General features: G+C 43.1%; 1 protein-coding gene across 1 annotated transcript in view; it reads right to left on the minus strand.

Moving 5' to 3' along the window:
* The window catches only part of CFAP107 (cilia and flagella associated protein 107), a 222,268-nt gene that overhangs the window by 85,530 nt on the left and 114,676 nt on the right, over positions 1-22,062 (minus strand). Inside the window, exon 2 of the mRNA XM_086921890.1 lies at positions 5,222-5,335. Coding sequence (XP_086778016.1) covers positions 5,222-5,335 — 114 coding nt within the window. The remainder of the gene's footprint in view (positions 1-5,221; positions 5,336-22,062) is intronic.

A 22,062-nucleotide genomic window follows, 5' to 3' on the forward strand; every position in this document is an offset into this window, starting at 1 on the left:
ATCCATAGGCGGCACCTCTGCGGAGTAAGGAGGGGCCCAGACCACTTGTCGACGACCAGCTAGGTAAGATCTCAACCAGCTAAGCACCGTCCCACGTAGACCAATCTCATGAAGTCTTCTCAAGAGGGCCTCATGTGGGACGGTGTCGAAGGCCGCCGACAGATCCAACATCACCAGCATTACTCTTCCACCTGCGTCGAGAACTTCCTTAATGGCTTCATTAACCTCCAATAGAGCGGTCTCAGTGCTCAGATTGGAGAGGAAACCAGATTGGGTAGAGTGGAGTAACCCATGATCTTCCAGAAAGGAAGAAAGCACAGAATGGACGTGCTTCTCGACGATCTTAGCTAAACTGGGCAGGAGAGATATGGGCCTATAGTTAGAGTCCAGAGAATATTGTGAAAAGTACTCATGCACGCCAGTAGGTGGCATTGGTCGGCTCTGCGTAGCGGCAGCGTCTGTCCCGGAAGTGATGTCCATCTCACCTATATAGGTGGCAACATTGGTGTGCTGAAATACAGTTACTTTTCATGACTTTCCTCGCCAGAAGCACAGAGCCATGAAGTGCATTGACAATGGTGTGTCCAAACTAGGGCCCTGAAAGGGATCAGCCCTGACTCTGGAAATCTGTCCACAGAGTGGAGAGGATAGGTAGATCTGTAAGGAATTTGCAGCTATGTATTGTCTCTACCAGATAAGACGTTACCGAAGGTAAGTAACTTGTTCACTAATACACAGAGACACAGCTGAAGGTGTGACATATCACCATTTACCACTGACCTACGGAATTTCCTGTAGTATATTAGCAAGCTTATTCTATAGAAGCACTTTACAGTACTATTACTCAAACACTGACGTAATTATTTCAGAACTTCCTGTTCGTGGAAACCTAAACCTTGTACATATTAGAAGTGAGGTGACCCGTTACATGGGAGAATATTTTCTGACTATAGGTGACATAGATTTAAATGAAGCTAGACAAGCTAATCTGACCTGTTCCTTGCAAGAGCAGGAAAAGATGTTTATAAAAATGGCAGAGAGAAGGAGGGAAAAGTTTCAGAAAAAGGCCACTGACGAAAAGGATAGAACCCCTAGGTGGGCAGAAAAGATGGAAAGCACCTCAGAAGGCGAAGCTGCTCCTGCTTTGTTGCTGGATTTTGAAAGGAAAGGGAAACTCTGTCTTCATAGAGAAAAGACTAGTTATTATAACAATGTATTCATCGGTTCCAGCGAGTGTGAACATAATTACAAGGTAATTGGAGGTTGGGGTTTCAAAAATGGGTCAGAACCTGTGTTTCCTGGAATATATTATATATGTGGGAACAAGGCGTATTTCAAATTGCCGGATCACTGGTATGGAAGCTGCTACTTTGGAATTGTTTTCCCAAAAATATACCATGTGAACAACGCTGCTGGAAGCAATGAAAATATTAATGGCTTAGCGCGTAGAAAACGTGAAAGTGTAGGAGAAATTGTAGGTGATATATTTAGTGCACTGATACCTGGAATGGGGTAGTTCTAAATACTCACAGAATCTGCAAATTGTCTACAGTAGTGGACCGGTTATCAACTGACACTGCTGCTGGATTTCTGCTGGTCAATACTGAAATGGTTGCGATCAGATCAATGGTTTTAAAGAATCGTCTTGCTCTTGACACCTTATTGGCAAAAGAGGGCGGAGTCTGCAGGATGCTGAAGGCGCAACATTGTTGCACCTATATACCTGACAAAAGTATCGAACTTAAGAAATATGGAAGGAACATAACTAATTTGGAAAAAGAACTCAAACCATTAGAGGTTGACAGTGCCTGGAAGAGACTGACTGATGGTCTCTCCTCTGTAGGTAGTTGGTTTTCTAACTTAGGTAAAAGTCTTCTATGGAAAATACTGATGCCAATAGCTGGAATAGGTGTGGCTGTACTGATCATATTCATCTGCTGTAAATGTCAAAAGTGTAAAAAGAAGTACACAGTTAATAAGAGAGGAGTGAAAAGAAATGTTGATGAGTTGGAATTAGAAGAATTAAGAAACCAGATTTATAAAAAGGCCAAAAATCATCATTCTCATAGAGAAGCTGAAAGAAAACTCAACAATAAATTTGTTGAAATCGAAATGAACGAATTGGAAGAATGAAGTTGGCATCTGTTTCCTGTATAGTGATGATAGTAAATATCATCAAAGAGGGGATTGATGGAGCAAGGATTCGCACGTAAAGCAACTTGCTCTTACTCAAGAACCTCGCCTAACTTGTAATAATATTAATTCAATCTGTCCGTCATTTATTTCGCCTTTTTCCCCAACACGCGGGTGTCCCTAGGAGGCATGCCTATGTGTTTTTCCGTAATAACAAAGCTTGCACTACTGAATGGCCGCTTCGCAGAAAATCCAGTCTGCGCATGCGTCGGTCATACCCACGTGATGTGACGCACTCGCATTTTGGAGGGATATTGTTGCTCATGCGCATTGTTGCTAAAAATGGCCGCTTGTATTTAACCATGCTCTCTGCCAGCTCCTGCTGCTTTTGCATATCTGTCCTTTTGCACTAACCTTAATGCTATAGATATTATAAAGTAAGGGGTGCAGAGAAGCATTACCTGGTATACAGTGTATTCATTTTGTCTGTATTTCTAATTTGTTTTCGCTTACTTTTCATGTAATACGCATCCATGGGCTGGGGTCGGGAGATGGAATCCATTTTGAAGCCTGTAAACTCCCCGCACACTTGATGAGGGAAAAAACCCAACTGCGCAGAAGCAAAACTCAGCCAGCTGGCTCCTGAAGCAAGATGCGCCTGGGAACCTACCTAGGCCATGGGAGAAGATGCTGATATCTACCTAGCTAATGATACATTGTTTCTATATGCTGTACACTCTCATTGTTTTCCATATTCCTATGCCTGGGAACGTGAACGCAAGGGGCGGGTATGAAAAATGTAATATTCATTGTGGGAACACAGAATTATAGGTGGTAACCATGACATAACCACCTTTCCTGACCAATCATAAGTTGGGAACTTGTCACTTGCAACATTTGTGGGTGGTCTAGGGGTCCCAAAAGAGTATAACTAGACTAGTTTAGCTTAGAGAAATTGTCCGACTTGTCCGAGTAGCAGACCTGTCACTGACCCTACGAACTCTATAGGTGATTGATACAGAGCGCTGTGGAGCACTCTGTCCACACTTTCCACAAACTCCAAGGGGTAGAAATAGTCTTAAGTGCTGGTGAAGCACTTTGCTGGGAAATTCGAAAAACCCAATCGGGGTTACTGGCGGATTCTGTGCAGAAGAGGGGGTAACGCAGGCGTTGCATCCGAGGCTGCAGGTGTTGGTCGTGCCCTTTGGTGAGCCCAGTCCTGACCCAAATCCTGAGGGGTATCCTGTCCTGACTGTCCGTGGGCTGTACCTGCTCACCTTCTGGTATTCCTGAATCCTTGAGGGTCCTTGTCCCCGAACTTGTCCCAACTGACCCGTGGCCAGGGTTAGTCTTCATTTCCGTCCTAGGTAAATATTTTCTGTGGGTGTCCGTCTGACTATACTCTTACTTTTCCTCTTCCTAATAAAGCACTCTTGCCTGTGATATTGCCCTATCACCTTTAAAGTGATTTATATGCAGTTGTTTATTAGTGATGTTCCACTTCTCTCCCTACCTGTAGGATATTATTAAAGTGTCATATTATGTTAGTGTGTTCCTTTTTTCCCTTCCCTTTAGCATGTTTGCAGTGAACTTAGTAAGAATAGCATAAAGTTTAAGAATAAGTGCACATGATAGGCCCTTCTCACGTCCCCTGCCTTAGTTTAAGCCTGTGCTGAATAGCATGTTCCGTAATATTCATACTCTGTAGTGTTCCCTATATACTCTAATGGTACTTGCCCTAATTCATAGTTACATTGTGGCTTTAATCCTAATCATTGATGTACTGATTTGTATCTGCCTCATTATCCTGGCATAATCATTTTAAAACTATCTTATATAAAACTTTGAAACCCATCAGGTGTCTGTGGTTATTATACGGTATAAAGTGTGGGATAAATGTACTAAGTGTATAACAAAATTCTACTCCTTTTTAGAAACTTGTCGCCTGTCCACTGCTAGCTCCTGATCCATCAGGAGTAATGTGCCTGTGGTAAGTCAGGTACATGAATAGTAAGTAGTGTGAGAGTCACCCCCCGAATTACTCATAGTAGCGTGTGAAAAATCATCCGGTTCACGCAAAACACTGTCATCTGTATGCACGCCAGGGCCCAGTGCGTGGAAATTTGGTGCACCAGTGACCCGGGTGAACTGCGCGCTCTATCATAAGCACAAGCATACATACAACCGACAAAGCATCCAGAGAGCACATAACACTCACACTTATATATGCATTTACAGACTGTAATACAAAACCACATATCTCACACACTGCCATATAATACACACATACCAACACACAGAGGACTATGCCAACATTCTAAAATACAAAGTAGCACCTGTCATTTTTCCAAAAATAAGGATTTCTAATCGTGCAGGTCACAATAAAACACCCAAAACAATAAGCTTCTCCAATGTTAAATGAATCTGTACAATATTTAACCCGTTCTATGCTCATGACGGAGCCGCTCCGTCATGAGCCTCGGTTGAGCTGTGCTCATGACGGAGCGGTTCCGTCATGGCCCGCTCGGCGCGCCTGCGCGGCGCGAATTTCGCGCCTGCGCTGAGCGTTCCATTGAGCGAGGCAGGCCATGACGGAACCGCTCCGTCACGAGCACAGCTCAACCGCGGCTCGTGACGGAGCGGCTCCGTCACGAGCATGCGAACACCGCTCGACCCCCCCGCCCCCTTAGCGCTGCAGCGGAATTCCCGCCGCAGCGAAGGGGTTAAAACAAAAAAGATATACTAGTCAGACCAACCGTCTTTAGCAATGCTTGTTTAAATGTTCTTAAAGGCAGACCCCTTAAAAAACATATGGAAGGTGGCGCTCTTCGGGAAGCCATAAAGTACCAGCATTTTTAAAACGGTCAGTAAAGTATTTGTATTTTAGCCACGTTTAGGAAAATTGTGCTGTGAGACGGACCATTTGGCTCCATTCTTTTTCAAAATTTTCTCTGCTGCAGGTTAAAGGAGAATCCTTTCGAAACAGGTGGTTTAGCACACTGTCTGCATTTCATTCCTCACTGAAATTCTTCATATTTAAAATCTTTTTGTGAAATAAACAGTACAAGTAAAACACTCTTCTAATTACCTCCAATCTCCTCTTGATCGATCTTGTTGTCATTGTATCTGGTTTGCTACAAGGAAACGGAATGAAGTCGATCTTCTGACAGCTCTTTGCAACTCCATAGTCTTTCCTCATAAACTGAAAAAATAACGCATGGCTTTAAACATCAACATGTTTCGTTTCTGCTGTGACAGTGGCTTCAATCTCTCATATACACATTTTTTAAACTGGTAATCTTAAAAGGTCCAATGTCAACTATACACATTAACACTAAAAAAAAGAAACAAGTATGTCTTTGAAGTGGAACGAGAATCACATTATAGTTGTCTACATCGCAAGCCTATTCATACAGCAATCGGCAAAGGACTGCAATTCACAACACTTAGCACACATGTTAATGATTCTTCTGCTACAGCAGCTTTTTTTCTCACTGCTCAAGGGAGTTTCCTAACGCCTTTATTGGGTGGTAGGAAATATTGGGCCTCATTTAGACTATGGATCTAACTGACAAATCAGACTTTCTGAAGGAAAATAATAAAAATGAAAAACAAGTTTTACAAAAAATCAGCGATTCGCCAAAGGTTCAGAACATGAGGACAGTAAAAATACTTCAGGAGTTCTGTACCTTGTGAATCATTAAACTGTGACCCGCTTTTTAAGGCAGAATTTATCCTCCATTAGAACAGTGGAATTGAAGACAGTGAAGCAGCGAGCAAGAGCCTATAAAAGCTGGTATAGTACCGCTGCTTTCAACATTACAATGTCCTAATCAACAGCTTCTGCCCCTCTTTCTCCCCTGCCACTTGGTATATGTGGATTAGACAGGTTAAAGTGAGAAGCTGAGCATGTACAAAAACAATTGATGGACAGAATGTAGAACAATGTCATACATTCACCCCAGTACAGAGATCTGGGCCTAAATCCATAGTTTCTTTGCACTCCACACCACCCCAGTTCAGACATGGCCATATGCAAATCAGCCTTGATTTGCATATGGCCATGTGCCTCATGGGAACAGTCCAGCCCGAACTGCCAAGTCATGTCTTTCCTGGACCAGAATCAAGCATCCTAGGACCGATTTCTGGCTATCAGCCGTCTTCAGCCAGGATAGCTTGACTCCAGTGGTGTGGAGAGCATGGGCCTCACGTCTGAGCATGAGGCACAGGGTCAAGACTGATTTGCATATTGCCATGTCTGAACTGGGTGGCTTGGTGAGCAAAATAACAATGGATTAAACCCAGATCTGTGACTGGGGGTGAATGTTTTGCCATTGTGCAACATTCCGTCCATCATCTTGTGTGTTAGGCTGAGCCTGTACACCAGGGCAGACAGCAAGTCCCCACTTCCCTCCTCCTCTTGCTCACAGTATTATAAAATATTAACTGCTGGGGCTCTGACCAGGAGGCCACTGCAGCTTGAACCACCCATCGCCCTTGTCATTGCTGCTAAACAACTGCTAACCATATCTCGTGCATGTAAATGCGACAGTTAAGATTATTCCCGCTCCCCAAAGCTTAAGGAATGGCTGGGGAGGCAGGTATAGCAATTGTAATGTATGATGTATTCCTAAACAACCATTGTTCTGTTCATCTCTAAATTAGATGAGCAGCGCTACCATGTGGTAGACTGTTCTAAGTATGGTGTTGACAATTAGGTGCAGGTGCCGAGCACCGGAAACCAATTAAGTGCCGGTGTTGAGCACCGGAAAGCACCGGCTCAAATTAAGGATTGGTATCACTGGAGCCTCAGAACGAGGGGGTGTGTGTGTGTGTATGTGTGTATGTGCATGTGTGTGTCTGTGTATCTGTCTGTCTGTCTTTCTAATGGCCAGACACACACAGTAAAAGCTGTGAAAGTGTCTGAAGTCTCAGAAGTGCTAGGGGTAGTAAACTCCCTAAGTCTTGCAGGAGGCTTTTGTGTTTTCAATAAGAGCATTCTGCCCTCAATGGGCAGAAGGGACTAACAGCTTTATAGCATCCCTAGTAAGCATGGGCGAATTTTGCGAATCTGGCGATCGCGAATTTGCATATTTGCGAACTCGCAATCCGCAAAATCCGCGAATTCTCGCGAATTTGCGGATTTTTTTTTGTGTTCGCAAGGGTTTCTGCCAGTTCGCGAGGGTTTTGTACCAGTTCGCAATTGCGAACTTACTTGTCGGCTCGCAACGGTCACGACTATGTTGTTTCTACGTCTGGTTCATCATCACAGGTACCCCGCACCTTCTGTTTCACCACTGCCACCCTCTGTTTCACCCATGCCACCCTCTGGTACATCAATGCCACCCTCTGGTTCCTCACTGTAGATTATGAGGGGGGAAAAGCAGGCACACCTGCCCTGCTTCAACTGACATGAATTAATTTGGGGTTGATTTATTAATGTGTCACTGTTTTAAAATTCCAGTCTGGCACCTGCTTCCTTATCTGTAATTTGCTTTCTGTTGCAGTGCAATTTTTTTTCCAGGACCTTTGTGGCCTACTTGTAGCTATTCTATGACCCTGCTGTGAGGGTCAGAGCAGGGTCATAGAATTGTTGCAACTAGCAAATGAACTCTGGAGTGGCCCCAGTCAGGAAGCACTACAGGGAATGGTTACTAATGATGAGTTTGAACTTTTACACCTGCTGAGTGCTTTCAGTTTTGCAAAACTCGTTTTTCTGCAGAACAGCAACTGTAATGCCCCAAACAAACATAGGCAACTGAACTCTGGAGGGGCCCCTCAGGAAGTACTACAGGGAATGGTTACTAATGATTAGTGAACTTTTGCACCTGCTGAGTGCTTTCAGTTTTGCAAAACTCGTTTTTCTGCAGAACAGCAACTGTAATGCCCCAAACAAACTTACTTGTGAAAGTTGATTTCTAATCCAAAAGTGATCCAAAGAAAGTCAAAAGGCCTCAAATCCAAAAAAGTGCAGGCAAATGTCAACCTGAGAAGTTATTCTGATAAAAATCATCATTTTCAGAAGGTCTATGCTGCTTGCTAGTGGATTTCTTGTGCAGAATTGCAAATTTTGTAATTTCGCGAGTGCGAGATTGTTGCTGCCCGCCGCACCTACATGTTCGCAATTGCGAACTCTCGCGATGCGTCGCCAAACTCCCACGGGATCCCGCAGCAAGATCCAAAATGGTGCAGCACTCGCAAAATATCGAGAAAAACAACTTGGCAAATGCTGAATGACAGTAAGTGAACGCCGCACGCCGCAATCTTGTATCACCAAGAAACAAAATCCGCTGCGTGCGAATTTGCGGATTTTCGGTAAATTCGCGAGAGTTCGCGGATTGCGAATTTACAGAAAATCCGCAAAATCCGCGAGCGGAACGGATTTTCCACCCATGCTTAATCCTTAGTGGGCTATATCAGCCTGTAAAGGTCTGTAAGTCACTGAGGAGTTCCGTGACCATATAGAGGACTGTGGCCAAAGGCTGGGTTCCTTTATACGGTCATGGAACTCTAAGAGGACTAGCAATATCCTTACAATGTATATCGGAGGGTACTTTATTTCTAATAACACATGGCCACACTGTCACCCTTGCCACAAAATAGTGCAATCCTTGGCGTGCTCGTCTTTCATGTGAAACAGATTGGATGCTTGTAAACAGGAAGAATAAAAATTGAATCTCTAGTGCAAAATTAAACACGCCATAAGCCAGTTAAATATATGTGGCAAGTACAAGTACGATTTTTAAAACACTGTAGCTCGAATGTGTAGAAAAATCAAGACAGATTCTAGCTTTTCTAAAATAGGCTGAAGGGTGGAAAAATAAACATGTTAACATAAATATCTCTTTTCTGCTTATCACTGTTCGTCGAGAAAAATCGAACAGAAGAAGGAAAAGCGACGTTTTGTTTTTGAAACTGCAACTTTAAACATGTTTAATTTATGCAATATTCTTTGCTCACAAGGCGGAATACACTGGAGGACATAAATATAAGCGTGGGGAAAACTACAAGTCCCAGAACTCTTTCAGTAATGAAGCCCACCAGGGGGCGGCACCTATTAAAGGACTGGAAATGGAGGGCTCGTTTTCCATGCTAATCTGCCTTTGAACATTGCCAGGAGCCCGTGAACAAGCAGCAAGGAGCTGTGAAACGCGTAGGGCTGGGTATTTAAATGAGCACCTTTTGATGTCCTGTTTTAAAGAATAAAGGAATGCTTGTGAAGGTGCAGAATTCGCTGGTTCATTCAAGTTCGTCCTCAAAGGTGGGATACCTTTAGTTGGGGCATATATATATATATATATATATATATATATATATATATATATATATATATATATATATATAGATATATATCAAATGCTTATAGTTAATGTGTTCCCTTGTGTCAAGTAAAAAACTGGTATATATATATATATATATATATATATATATATATATATATATATATATATATATATATATATATATATATATATATATGTATGTATATATATATATATATATATATATATATATATATATATATATATATATATATATATATATTATATATATACATTACCTACTGGCTATCGCCAGTAGGTATATATAGTTAGGATTTTTTCCCTATGGGATTTCTGAAAATTCTATGTCTAATAACTTTAGCGTTTGTGGACGGAATCGGCTGAAATTTTCAGGAAAATGGCACATTTTGTTTCTGAGCAGCCCCTGAAAATTTGGTGGGGTTTCGTCAAGGGGGGGCTGAGAAAAAAGGGGGGTCCCAAAACGCGTTTTTTGCATTGAGTTTTCCATAGGGCGGTTGGACTCACTTTTAGCTCGAACGGCTGAATGGATTTGCACGAAACTTGGCAAAATTGTAGGGACTGTTAGCCCGATGTGCCTTTGCTAGGTCTCAATATATGTGCTTCAGTGGATTTTGAGAAATTAACGTTTAAATCAAGATATATATCTGTAACAGCGCTCCGGGCAGCGATCCGGTCCGCTTACTTTTCGCGTTTCGGAACTTTGCGTGCAGAAAGCTGATTGGCTCTCCGGTGTCTGTCAACATTCTAAACAGTCCGGAGCGGCCGCCATCTTGTCTCTCGGTAGGATCGAGAGAGAAGAAGAGGTGAAAAACGAAAGGGGAATTTAATGAAAGGGGGCAAGGTATCCCCCTCTTGACCCCCTAGGAATGTTGTTGGGGTTATTAAAGGGTCCCGTGGGGAAAAGAAAAAAAAAATGATTTTTCACGGTAGAAGCGCTTCACGGGCCGCGAACTGGGCCGCAAACTGGTAGCGAAACGGGAATTCGCCATTTTGTGCTTCGTTTTAATTGTTTAGAGATAAAAATTATCGCCGCACATCGGCCACAATGCATGAGTATCGTTGAAAAGTCAGCGATATTCATGCATTATCCAGCAAATGCTCTTAGCCGTGTTATCCACCTTCCATTGGATAACATGGTTAAAAACTGCTCTGTGCGTGAGCTTTTTTTTTTTTTTTTTTTTTTTTTTTGCTGCGTGACGTTTGTTAACGTTCGATTCGATGGAAATCAGGAAGTGTTGACCACCATTTTGTCACTGCGAGTAAATATTTTGTTATAAATGAATCCTTATTGAAAAACATTGTCTGCGCCATCTTGCCTTTTTGTCCAATGCCACAATTTTGTCGTGCACGGCAGCCATTTTAGATGCCTTGACCAGGCCCACTCTCTGCACGCCGCCGATCCTCAGCATGGCTTCCCACCCTCGCAAGCATCTCCCCCACGCACTGGTCATCCCCGCTCTGTCTCTCATGCATGGGCCATATACTTCCCCCCATCTGCGCTGCTCTTCTCTGAGAATCACACCCTGTGCCCTCCCGACACCTCTCTTTCACCCTATTCACTACCGCACCCTCTGACACTCCTCTTCCTCTGTGTCCGATTGTCCAGGCCGGACCTAGGCTATCACCTACCCCTGCGGATGTAGTTTATGGCCCCAGCTGTAGAGAATTCAGACATGCCAACCCTCCCGATTCAGGCGTGTGACTACTGATTTCAGTGCTAGTCTCCCGCCTCCCGATTTCTGCAAGCAAAAACTCGGGGGCATATTACGAACAACTAGCGATAATTTTTGTCTCTTATTTGTTTAGAGACAAAAATTATCGCCGCACATCGGCGATTTTTATCGCAGATAAACCTTGCTATTATCGCAGAAAAGTCAGCGATATTCATGTATTATCGAGCAAATGCTCTTAGCCATGTTATCCACCTCCCATTGGATAACATGGCTAAGAACTGCTCAGGGCAGGTGTTAGATTTTGGAGATATTCGCGCTTAGCGCGAATATCTCCAAAAATTGGTAATAGGAGATAGCGATGTTAGGGACTGTTTCCAGTCGCTAACATCTTGGCACGCCCGCTTTGCATGTCATTAGTGATAAGTATCACTGACATGCAAAGCGGGGCCCAAGATGGTCGCTATCTCCTTTTAGCTGTCACTAACTGGTGTTAGCGACAGCTTGGTAATAGGGAGATATTTTTATCTCCGCTTTCTTGGCTTTTAAAGCCAAAAAAGCGGAGATAAACCCCCTTGATAATATGCCCCACGATTCCTTGGGGGTTTCAGCTGACAGGGCTTGGTATTGTGTTACATGGTAATTTTTCCAGGAAACGTCAGAGGGTCGATGCAGGGGTTCTAGAAGAGGTGATAAACCATTTAAGCCTCATGAACAAGCGCATGGTCTTTTAAAGATTTGTGAAGTACTCGGGGCGGCGGTGTGTGTGTGCCCTCTTTCAGGAGCGGGCGGGGGGGCACTGCCAGCAACTTGCCAGGTCAGGTAGTGTTCAACACGTGCATCACCCTTTCTCTGCCTGCTATTGCGCTCCATGCTTCGGAAAGGTAAGAAAAAGAACGTGCATTTGAGTTTGAAATGTCCGATCCTGCAGCAGCACACTTCCAAAGCCCACACATGACAATAACCCGATTCAAGGCCCCATTCACCCGTTTTAAAAAAAATAGATAACACTCCAACAAAGTAAGATTATAAAACTTTATTAACTATTAACTATAACGAACGGAACAAAAACTAAAAACATTTAAACATTTTTCAACACAAAAAGCAACAATGGTTAGAAGCTGTCTTTTGTGCGAATAGTCCCAAGGCAGCACAACGTGCAGAGTTCTGGACGGCACCCAGGTGATGTCGCCTGGGTGCCACACTGGTTTTGGGATCCTACAATGCAGCACAGAAAAACAGCGTGGGGCGTCCCGGGTGGTGCGGGGGGAGGCCTCGTCAGTAGCGGTCTGTTGTGCGAATAGTCCCAAGGCAGCAGAACGCGTTGAGATGTTGATGGGACTGTGTCCAGTGTCACATGGCTGACACAACATGTACGACAGGCACCCAGGTGATGTCCAGTAAACTGCCGCACTGGTTTTGGTATCCTACAATGCTGCTCCGAAAATTGGCGTGCGGCGGCCCGGGGGTGGGGGAGGCGGCGTGAACGGGCCTCCCCAGGTGGCGGCCATCTAGCTGAGTTGCGCTCGCTTTTGCGGCTACAGCGTCTCGCTCACCATGTTGTTGAGTTGCTTCCACTCTTGCAGTGCAGCGATAGGCGGCTGCCACATGGCTCTTAAAATGGCGGACGGCTCCTCGGTTTTGGGCCTGGTCCACTGAAATGGCCCTGGGACACCTTGGAACTCGGACGCTTGCCTGCTAGGGCTTGGGCTCCATTCTCGAAAAGCGTCCCCTCAGCCGTGAAGATTCTACAAAAGTTTTGGGGGCCCCCGACTCCCGCAGGCTTCCGGTGGGGAGCGGCTGCCATGATTGCTCGCGGAATGACCACGACGGAGCCACGAGATGGTGGTGCTCTCATGCTGACGCCAGCTTCAGTCTGAATGATCCAGAAACAAGGTGGGGCTTTCATCGTTTGGGAAAAAAAAATGTTCTAAACCAATGAAAAGTGTTATTTTTAGGTCATATGACCAAGCCTTCCATCTTTAGGAAACCAAAAGTAAAATGAACCAATGAAAAGTTTTATAAACAAGTCACATGACCTGTTATGCGGCATAGGGCTACAAAAAGCGTAGAAAATCCGTTGGCACATGAGGCGGCGTCAGTAGCGGACCGATGTGCGAATAGGCCGAAGGCAGCACAACGCGCCGAGATCCGGATGGCACCGAGGTGGTGTCCAGCAAATTGCCGCACTGGTGTGGCCATCCTACAATGCTGCGCCGAAAGACGGCGTGTCCAGCTGAGTTGCGGTCACTGTTGCGGTACAGTGACTCGAACGCGCCGAGATCCGGATGGCACCGATTGCCGCACTGGTGTGGCCATCCTACAATGCTGCGCCGAAAGACGGCGTGTCCAGCTGAATTGCGGTCACTGTTGCGGTACAGTGACTCGAACGCGCCGAGATCCGGATGGCACCGAGGTGGTGTCCAGCAAATTGCCGCACTGGTGTGGCCATCCTACAATGCTGCGCCGAAAGACGGCGTGTCCAGCTGAGTTGCGGTCACTGTTGCGGTACAGTGAGTCGAACGCGCCGAGATCTGGATGGCCCCGATGTTGTGTCCAGCAAGTTGCCGCACTGGTGTGGCCATCCTACAATGCTGCGCCGAAAGTCGGCGTGGGGTGCCCCGTTGGCTTATGAGGTGATGTCAGTAGTGGACCGATGTGTGAATAGGTCGGAACCAGCACAAGGCGCCAAGATCCGAACGGCAAGTCCTGGATGTTGAGTGCCTCAGTTGAGAGTTCTGAGCAGTGCTTGTAAGACTATCTGAAGTTTATTATAAGAATCAGAGTAAGTTGAAGACTGTCTGAAGCTTATTTGCACCTTTTGCAGCTTCACTATTGCCCAAGGTGGTGTTCAGCGGAACTTTTTTCCTTTTCCTTTCTGCTTCTTTTCCTACAATCCGTTTCATCTGAAGACACGACCAGGTCCCTGAATGTGTGTAGGGGGACGCTATTGAGTGAATGAAAATGGCGGCTTGTCCAGCTGAATTGCGGTCACTGTTGCGGTACAGTGAGTCGAACGCGGCGAGATCCAGGACCGATGTGTGAATAGGTCGGAACCAGCACAAGGCGCCAAGATTCGAATGGCAAGTCCTGGATGTTGAGTGCCTCAGTTGAGATTTCTGAGCAGTGCTTGTAAGATTGTCTGAAGCTTATTTGCATCTGCTGCAGCTTCACTATTGCCCTTGTGTGGCCAAAGGTCGCACATGACATAGGCGGCCGGCTCCCGAGGTCCGGCGGAACTTTTTGCCTTTTCCTTTCTGCTTCTTTTCCTACAATCCGTTTCATCTGAAGACACGACCAGGTCCCTGAATGTGTGCAGGGGGACGCTATTGATTGAATGAAAATGGCGGCTTGACACAAAGCTGACTCAAGCGTTACTGTTGATGCTATACAGACAAAAATTGGTTTTCAGTTTGTACATTCTTCATGTTTTTTTTTTCCATCCAAGTCTGATTAAGAGTTTGTAGAAAAATGGCTTCAGATTTTCCACATACTACTCTTCAACATTCTTCCTAAATGTAACAATGTGAAACTCACTAGGAGAACGGCTGTTTCTGTTTCCTTTCAAAATGCTGCCAACAATATTTTCTGAATGGAAGACACCATCTTGTAGCATAAAGGGCCGAAAGGGGTTCTGGTCTGGCCGATGGTTGGTGGAGACATTTTGACTATATCTTGGACCTGCCCGGCCTCGCCCAAAATGGCGCCGGTATAAATGGGACTCGTAACTCCTTGCCCGCAAATGTATATCTAGAAAATGTTATTGTAAGTGGCCCTGTCCTATTTTAATTACAAAATGTATGTCCACCGATTCCGCAACTGTTAGACACCTTAGTTCTTGCAACCTAATGGCCCGCTCGTTACGTTCCTCTACAGTGTAAATGTCTCCTCATCATATACGATTTCAGTTTGCTCCGTGGCCGGCCCACGTGGTTATAGGCCCGTATTTGTATACTGACATTTTCACAATAAAGGTTTTTAAAACAAAACACGGTAGTAGTATTTACATTGGTAAAGTTTTTACTTTTAGTCACTGTTTTCGAATCAGTAAAAGGCAAGTGAAATAAAGCAGTCCAATTACATGACGGATAAAAGGTATAATATGTAGGAACGCAGTAAAGATAAATGGTCAAGGGCAGTTGTGTTTTTCATGTCTGCAACATAAAGTGATCGATAAGAATCTGATAATCAGGCGTATCGGCGACTAAGACAGCAGGCCGAATCTCTTTTACTCAACGGTTCCGTCATGGAAGGAAGAAACGCCCTTTTTCTCGAAAAAGGAATATATTTTACTTGCAAGACAGTTGTAAATTTTCCGGGAAAGTACATTAGCCTGGAATATTATAACATATGTTTGAAAAAAAAATATTCGAAAACAATAAAAAGCGTAATTTTTAGGTCATATGACCAAGCTTTTCATCATTAAATTAACAAAAGTAAAATGAACCAATGAAAAGTTTTATTAACAAGTCACATGACCTGTTATGCTTACGTTACGCGCTGCGCGCTGCGCCTCGGATCACTTCCGGGTGCGCTAACGCGGCGTGTCATATAACGCATTACGCGACAACGTAGGTCAAGAATATAGTCAAAATGTCTCCACCAACCAGCGTTCAGAACACAACCCCTTTCAGCAGTCCAAAAAGTTCTGTTAAATGACAACAGAGGGGACAGGCAACAAGAACCATCAGTCAAAGAGGGGAGGGCAAGTTCTTCTCTTCCGGGTCATGTTGGGGCGCTACCGGAACTGATCGAATTGGTAGTCTACAGTGTTTCTGGATGTTTCAGACTAAAGCTGGCGTCAGCATGAGACCACTACCATCTCGTAGCTCCGTCGTGGCCATTCCACGAGCAATCATGGCAGCCGCTCCCCACCAGAAGCCTGCGGGAGTCGGAGGCCCCCAAGACTTTTGTAGAATCTTCACGGCTGAGGGGACGCTTTTCGAGAATGGGACCCAAGCCCTATCAGGGAAGCGTCCGAGTTCCAATGTGTCCCAGGGCCATTTTAGTGGACCAGGCCCAAAACCGAAGAGCCGGCCGCCATTTTGAGAGCCATGTGGCAGCCGCCTATCGCTGCACCGCAAGAGCGGGAGCAACTCAACTACATGGTGAGCGAGACGCTGTAGTCGCAAGAGCGGGCGGTAAACAGCTGAATGGCGGAAGAGGCACAGTGTAGCAAAAGCGGGCGGAATGGCAACTAAAACGGTAAAGGGGCGCCCCACTACAGCTTGTCTTCAGGTGAAACGGATTGTGGGACAAGGTCCAGAATTGAAGAGTCATCAAAAGGCAAAAAGTTCCGCCGGACCCCGGGAGCCGGCCGCCTATGTCGGGGGCGATCTCAGGCTACACCAGTGCTATAAGACTTGGGGAGGGTGTCGGAGCCAAGCGTCTTATCCGAGTCCATGGCCATCACACCGCCCCTCAGGGGCCTCCGTCAAGCTGTTTAGGAAGGTAACATATCACATTGTTTTCTAATGCAGTCAGGTCCACAAACGACACTCACTTACTTTGAGAATAGTGAAGCTGCAGTAGGTGGAAATAAGCTTCAGACAGTGTTACAAGCACTGCTCAGAACTCTTAACTATGGCACCCAACATCCAGAACTTATGCTATTTGAGAATGGCAGTGACATCGAAGCAACTCAGGGACCAAAACCATTAACGTACTTTCACGTATGAAAATCTTACTTGGGGAGGGGGCAGGAGCGAAGCGCCCCCTCCCAGTCAGCGCCACCACACCGTATGTTGAAAATTTGAAGCCATCGTTCTACAAAGTCAACCAAACTTGGATTGAAAAATCTAGAAAAATGTACAAACTGAAAACCAGTTTTGGTCTGCTTAGCATCAGTAGCAACGCTTGAGTCAGCTTTGTGTCAAGCCGCCATTTTGATTCAACAAAGCACAGGCATTGAAAAAGGCTCAAACTCAGAACTCTGAACTATGGCACCCAACATCCAGGAGCTTGCCATCCGGATCTTGGAGCCTTGTGCTGCTTTCGATCTATTCACACATCGGTCCACTACTGACATCATCTTATAAACCAACGTTATGTAAATAGTTTTTTAATAAAATGTTTTACCCTGTTTCTTTGCTGGTGTGTTGTCTATATTTTTAATATTTGCATAGGGTTTGTCATTATTTTGTGCGGGATGGGTGATGGAGCCGAGCTGTCTTGCAGCCCTCATGGTGTGGAGCTCAGTTCATCTCACGATTTTCGTATTTCTCATGAAGGGTTGTTCCTAATATTTCTATTTTAGCGAGGTCAAAAAGAGATCCAATTAGTGGCCTACTGATTTTGCTCGATTACTTTTATTTTTTTACACGATTTTTCACTATCTGCAAAGACTAAACAGAGTATTGCGACTTTGTGCTTGTTTGTAAATAGAGAATGATCCAAAGAGAACCAATTCTAAAACAGTAAATGCTTGGACAACAATCAATCAAATGGAGAGACAAGCAGACACGACGGATTACAACGGGGGCAAAGGCTTGCGTTAACTACCGTTCACTATCTGCAAAGAGAGAGTACTACTAAGACAAAAGAGGGGAGGGGGGGGGGGTGCAGCGTTCAAAGCACATCAGCGTGCATAAATACGAAAATGTTTTTATCTATCATGTACTTGACATTTTAAAGCTTTTCATATTTGCTATTAAAAAACCAATGAAATTCACAGAAAAAACCATAGGTTATAGTGGATATATAGTTAGGAATTTGCATTTACAAAACCTTGAAAATTCAATGAAAAAACCATTGGTTTTAGGCCATATATAGTTAGGGATTTGCATTTACAAAACCTTATTTTACTCGCATAAAACCATTGAAATTCCATATATAGTTATAAGCGCTAACTATATATCGCGCACCCGCAATCCACTGCTGATGATGTCACATATTACATCATTCATGACATGGTTAGTGACATCACTGATGACATCACTGATGACATCTCAAATGACATCACTGATGACATCACTGAAAACATCTCATTTGACATGACTGATAACATCACTGATGATATCATTCATGTGATAATACGATGAACCTCTTCAGACTCTAATATAACCTTAGATACAATCAGTGTAAACAGACACTCACAGACTGTCACTCATCCATGGAGTTACTCACACACCTAGTCAGTCATGCAAAGAATCAATCACACCTCCATTTCCTCAACTATACAGTTATACAAACTTTACTTATTCAAACATATACTAACACATATTTACTCTATTATACAATCCCTGATACAAGTTCACAATGATCCATACAGCCACTCACACATTCACTGGCTCTTATGCACAGTTATTTATATATGTCAACTCTCACATGTACTGTGTTTTACATATGTACTTACTTTGACATGTAGCACTGAGATATCCATTCACTCACCAATGCACTCATGCACACAGTCAACCGCCCATACAGCTGTTTCCACATGCACTTTTGAAACCATACATCTAGTGAATCAACTGCTCACACATCTATGCACAGAGTCATACACCTCCCAGCCACCCACACACACACTCAGTATCCCATACAAATACTTGGGCAACCAATCAATAACCCATATAGTTACTCATATAGCTACTTATCAACACATGCAACAGTTTACAGAACAACAGACATAATGATGCACAAATTAAGACAGTTTAGTCACTAACCCATGCACTCAGTGAGACACATTTAATCACTCACTCATACAGTCAGTCATGCACCTACTAAATCCTTCATCCAGACACTTATATATCCACTCATTCTTCAATATGTAAGAGATATTTTAACTTTACAGAAACATACAGTCACTGGATGTTGTCATCAGTGATGTTATCAGTGATGTCATTTGAGATGTCATCAGTGATGTCATCAGTGATGTCACTAACCATGTCATGAATGATGTAATATGTGACATCATCAGCAGTGGATTGCGGGTGCGCGATATATAGTTAGCGCTTATAACTATATATGGAATTTCAATGGTTTTATGCGAGTAAAATAAGGTTTTGTAAATGCAAATCCCTAACTATATATGGCCTAAAACCAATGGTTTTTTCATTGAATATATATATATATATACCAGTTTTTTACTTGACACAAGGGAACACATTAACTATAAGCATTTGATTCATGTATTACTACGTTTAATTATAATGCATTGTTTGTTTTTCCCATAACATATATCCATTTACCCATGCTACACAATTATTAATTACTACAACGTGAAAATTTGATCATGTCTGAGAATTATAATTACCCTAACACTGTGAATATTATATGCAAAATTTGATCTTTGTTTACGGTTTTAAGCCAGTGAAAGTGCCTGATGTCAACATGGCGTCCTGGCGAGACAATTCCCATGAGATTTGGTGAGGCGTCATGTTTATATGTTTGCAGCGTTATGGCGGCCGCCTGTAATTGACGAAGGCGTACCGCCGAAACGCGTCTGAACCTGTAATTATTTGTGTGCAATAAATCCGTCTTTGATTTGACCCCCGCGAGTGCAGTTTCTTTGTTCGTGTACAATTATATAGAAATCATTTGTGGCATGTATATATATATATATATATATATATATATATATATATATATATATATATATATATATATATATATCCTACTGGCGGTCGCCAGTAGGTAGTTATAGTTAGGACCTGGTTTCCATAGGAAATCCACAACATTCTATTTGGAATAGGCTATTTCTACTTGTCTATACCTCCGGCGAAAACAGGTTACAGCTTATTATTGCTTTTATGCAAACATTATGAATGAGTTTAGACTTTCATTGGCATTTTCGTTTTATGCAGTTATTTATAACTTCAGTTACCCTGCACTTTGCTAAGGAGGCATATGTTGCAGGTCAACACTTCTTCCATCCAGAATGCCTAAACTTGTAGTCTACCTTCTATGTTTACGTTTGCATGAAGGAGGGAGGAGGGCTATATATTTCCACAATGTCATGGTGCCAAAACAGATTGACAAAGCCTGCTGCGCAGGCGAAACGTGTCTCTCCTTTTCTCGTGTACGTGCCTCTTCTTCCTCGCAGCAGGAGTGGTTCTCTGCATATATATATATATATATGTATATATATATATATTCACTGAAAAAACCATAGGTTATAGTCGATATATAGTTAGGAATTTGCATTTACAAAACCTTGAAAATTCAATGAAAAAACCATTGGTTTTAGGCCATATATAGTTAGGGGTTTGCATTTACAAAACCTTATTTTACTCGCATAAAACCATTGAAATTCCATATATAGTTAGATGCGCTAACTATATATCGCGCACCCGCAATCCACTGCTGATGATGTCACATATTACATCATTCATGACATGGTCAGTGACATCACTGATGACATCACTGATGACAACTCAAATGACATCACTGATGACAACATCCAGTGACTGTATGTTTCTGTAAAGTTAAAATATGTCTTACATATTGAAGAATGAGTGGATCTATAAATGTCTGGATGAAGGATTTAGTAGGTGCATGACTGATTGTATGAGGGAGTGATTAAATGTGTCTCACTGAGTGCATGGGTTAGTGATTAAACTGTATTAATTTGTGCATCATTATATCTGTTGTTCTGTAAACTGCTGCATGTGTTGATCAGTAGCTATATGAATAACTATATGGGTTATTGATTGGTTGCTCAAGTATTTGTATGGGAGACTGAGTATGTGTGTGGGTGGCTGGGAGGTGTGTGACTCTGTGCATAGATGTGTAAGCAGTTGATTCACTAGGTGTATGAGTTCAAGAGTGCATGTGGAAACAGCTATATGGGCGGTTGACTGTGTGCATGAGTGTATTGGTGAGTGAATGGATATCTCAGTGCTACATGTCAAAGTAAGTACATATGTAAAACACAGTACATGTGAGAGTTAACATATATAAATAACTGTGCATAACAGCCAGTGAATGTGTGAGTGGCTGTATGGATCATTGTGAACATGTATCAAGGATTGTATAAGAGAGTAAATATGTGTTAGAATATGTTTCAATAAGTAAGGTGTGTATAACTGTATAGTTGAGGAATTGGAGGTGTGTTTGATTCTTTGCATGACTGTCTAGGTGTATGAGTAACTCCATGGATGAGTGACAGTCTGTGAGTGTCTGTTTTCACTGAGTGTATCTAAGGATATATCAGAGTCTGTAGAGGTTCATCGTATTAACACATGAATGATGTCATCTGTGATGTTGTCAGTGATGTCATTTGAGTTGTCATCAGTGATGTCATCAGTGATGTCATTTGAGATGTCATCAGTGATGTCATTTGAGTTGTCATCAGTGATGTCATCAGTGATGTCACTGACCATGTCATGAATGATGTAATATGTGACATCATCAGCAGTGGATTGCGGGTGCGCGATATATAGTTAGCGCATCTAACTATATATGGAATTTCAATGGTTTTATGCGAGTAAAATAAGGTTTTGTAAATGCAAATCCCTAACTATATATGGCCTAAAACCAATGGTTTTTTCATTGAATTTTCAAGGTTTTGTAAATGCAAATTCCTAACTATATATCGACTATAACCTATGGTTTTTTCAGTGAATTTCAATGGTTTTTTAATAGCAAATATGAAAAGCTTTAAAATGTCAAGTACGTGATAGATAAAAACATTTTCGTATTTATGCACGCTGATGTGCTTTGAACGCTGCACCCCCCTCCCCTCTTTTCTCTTAGTAGTACTCTCTCTTTGCAGATAGTGAACGGTAGTTAACGCAGACCTTTACCCCCGTTGTAATCCGTCGTACCTGCTTGTCTCTCCATTTGATTGATTGTTATCCAAGCATTTACTGTTTTACAATTGATTCTCTTTGGTTCATTCTCTATTTACAAACAAGCACAAAGTCGCAATACTCTGTTTAGTCTTTGCAGATAGTGAAAAATCGTGTAAAAAAATAAAAGTAATCGAGCAAAATCAGTAGGCCACTAATTGGATCTCT

This window comes from Lissotriton vulgaris, chromosome 5 (assembly GCF_964263255.1).
Source record: "Lissotriton vulgaris chromosome 5, aLisVul1.2, whole genome shotgun sequence".
In the NCBI taxonomy this organism is placed as follows: Eukaryota; Metazoa; Chordata; class Amphibia; order Caudata; family Salamandridae; genus Lissotriton; species Lissotriton vulgaris.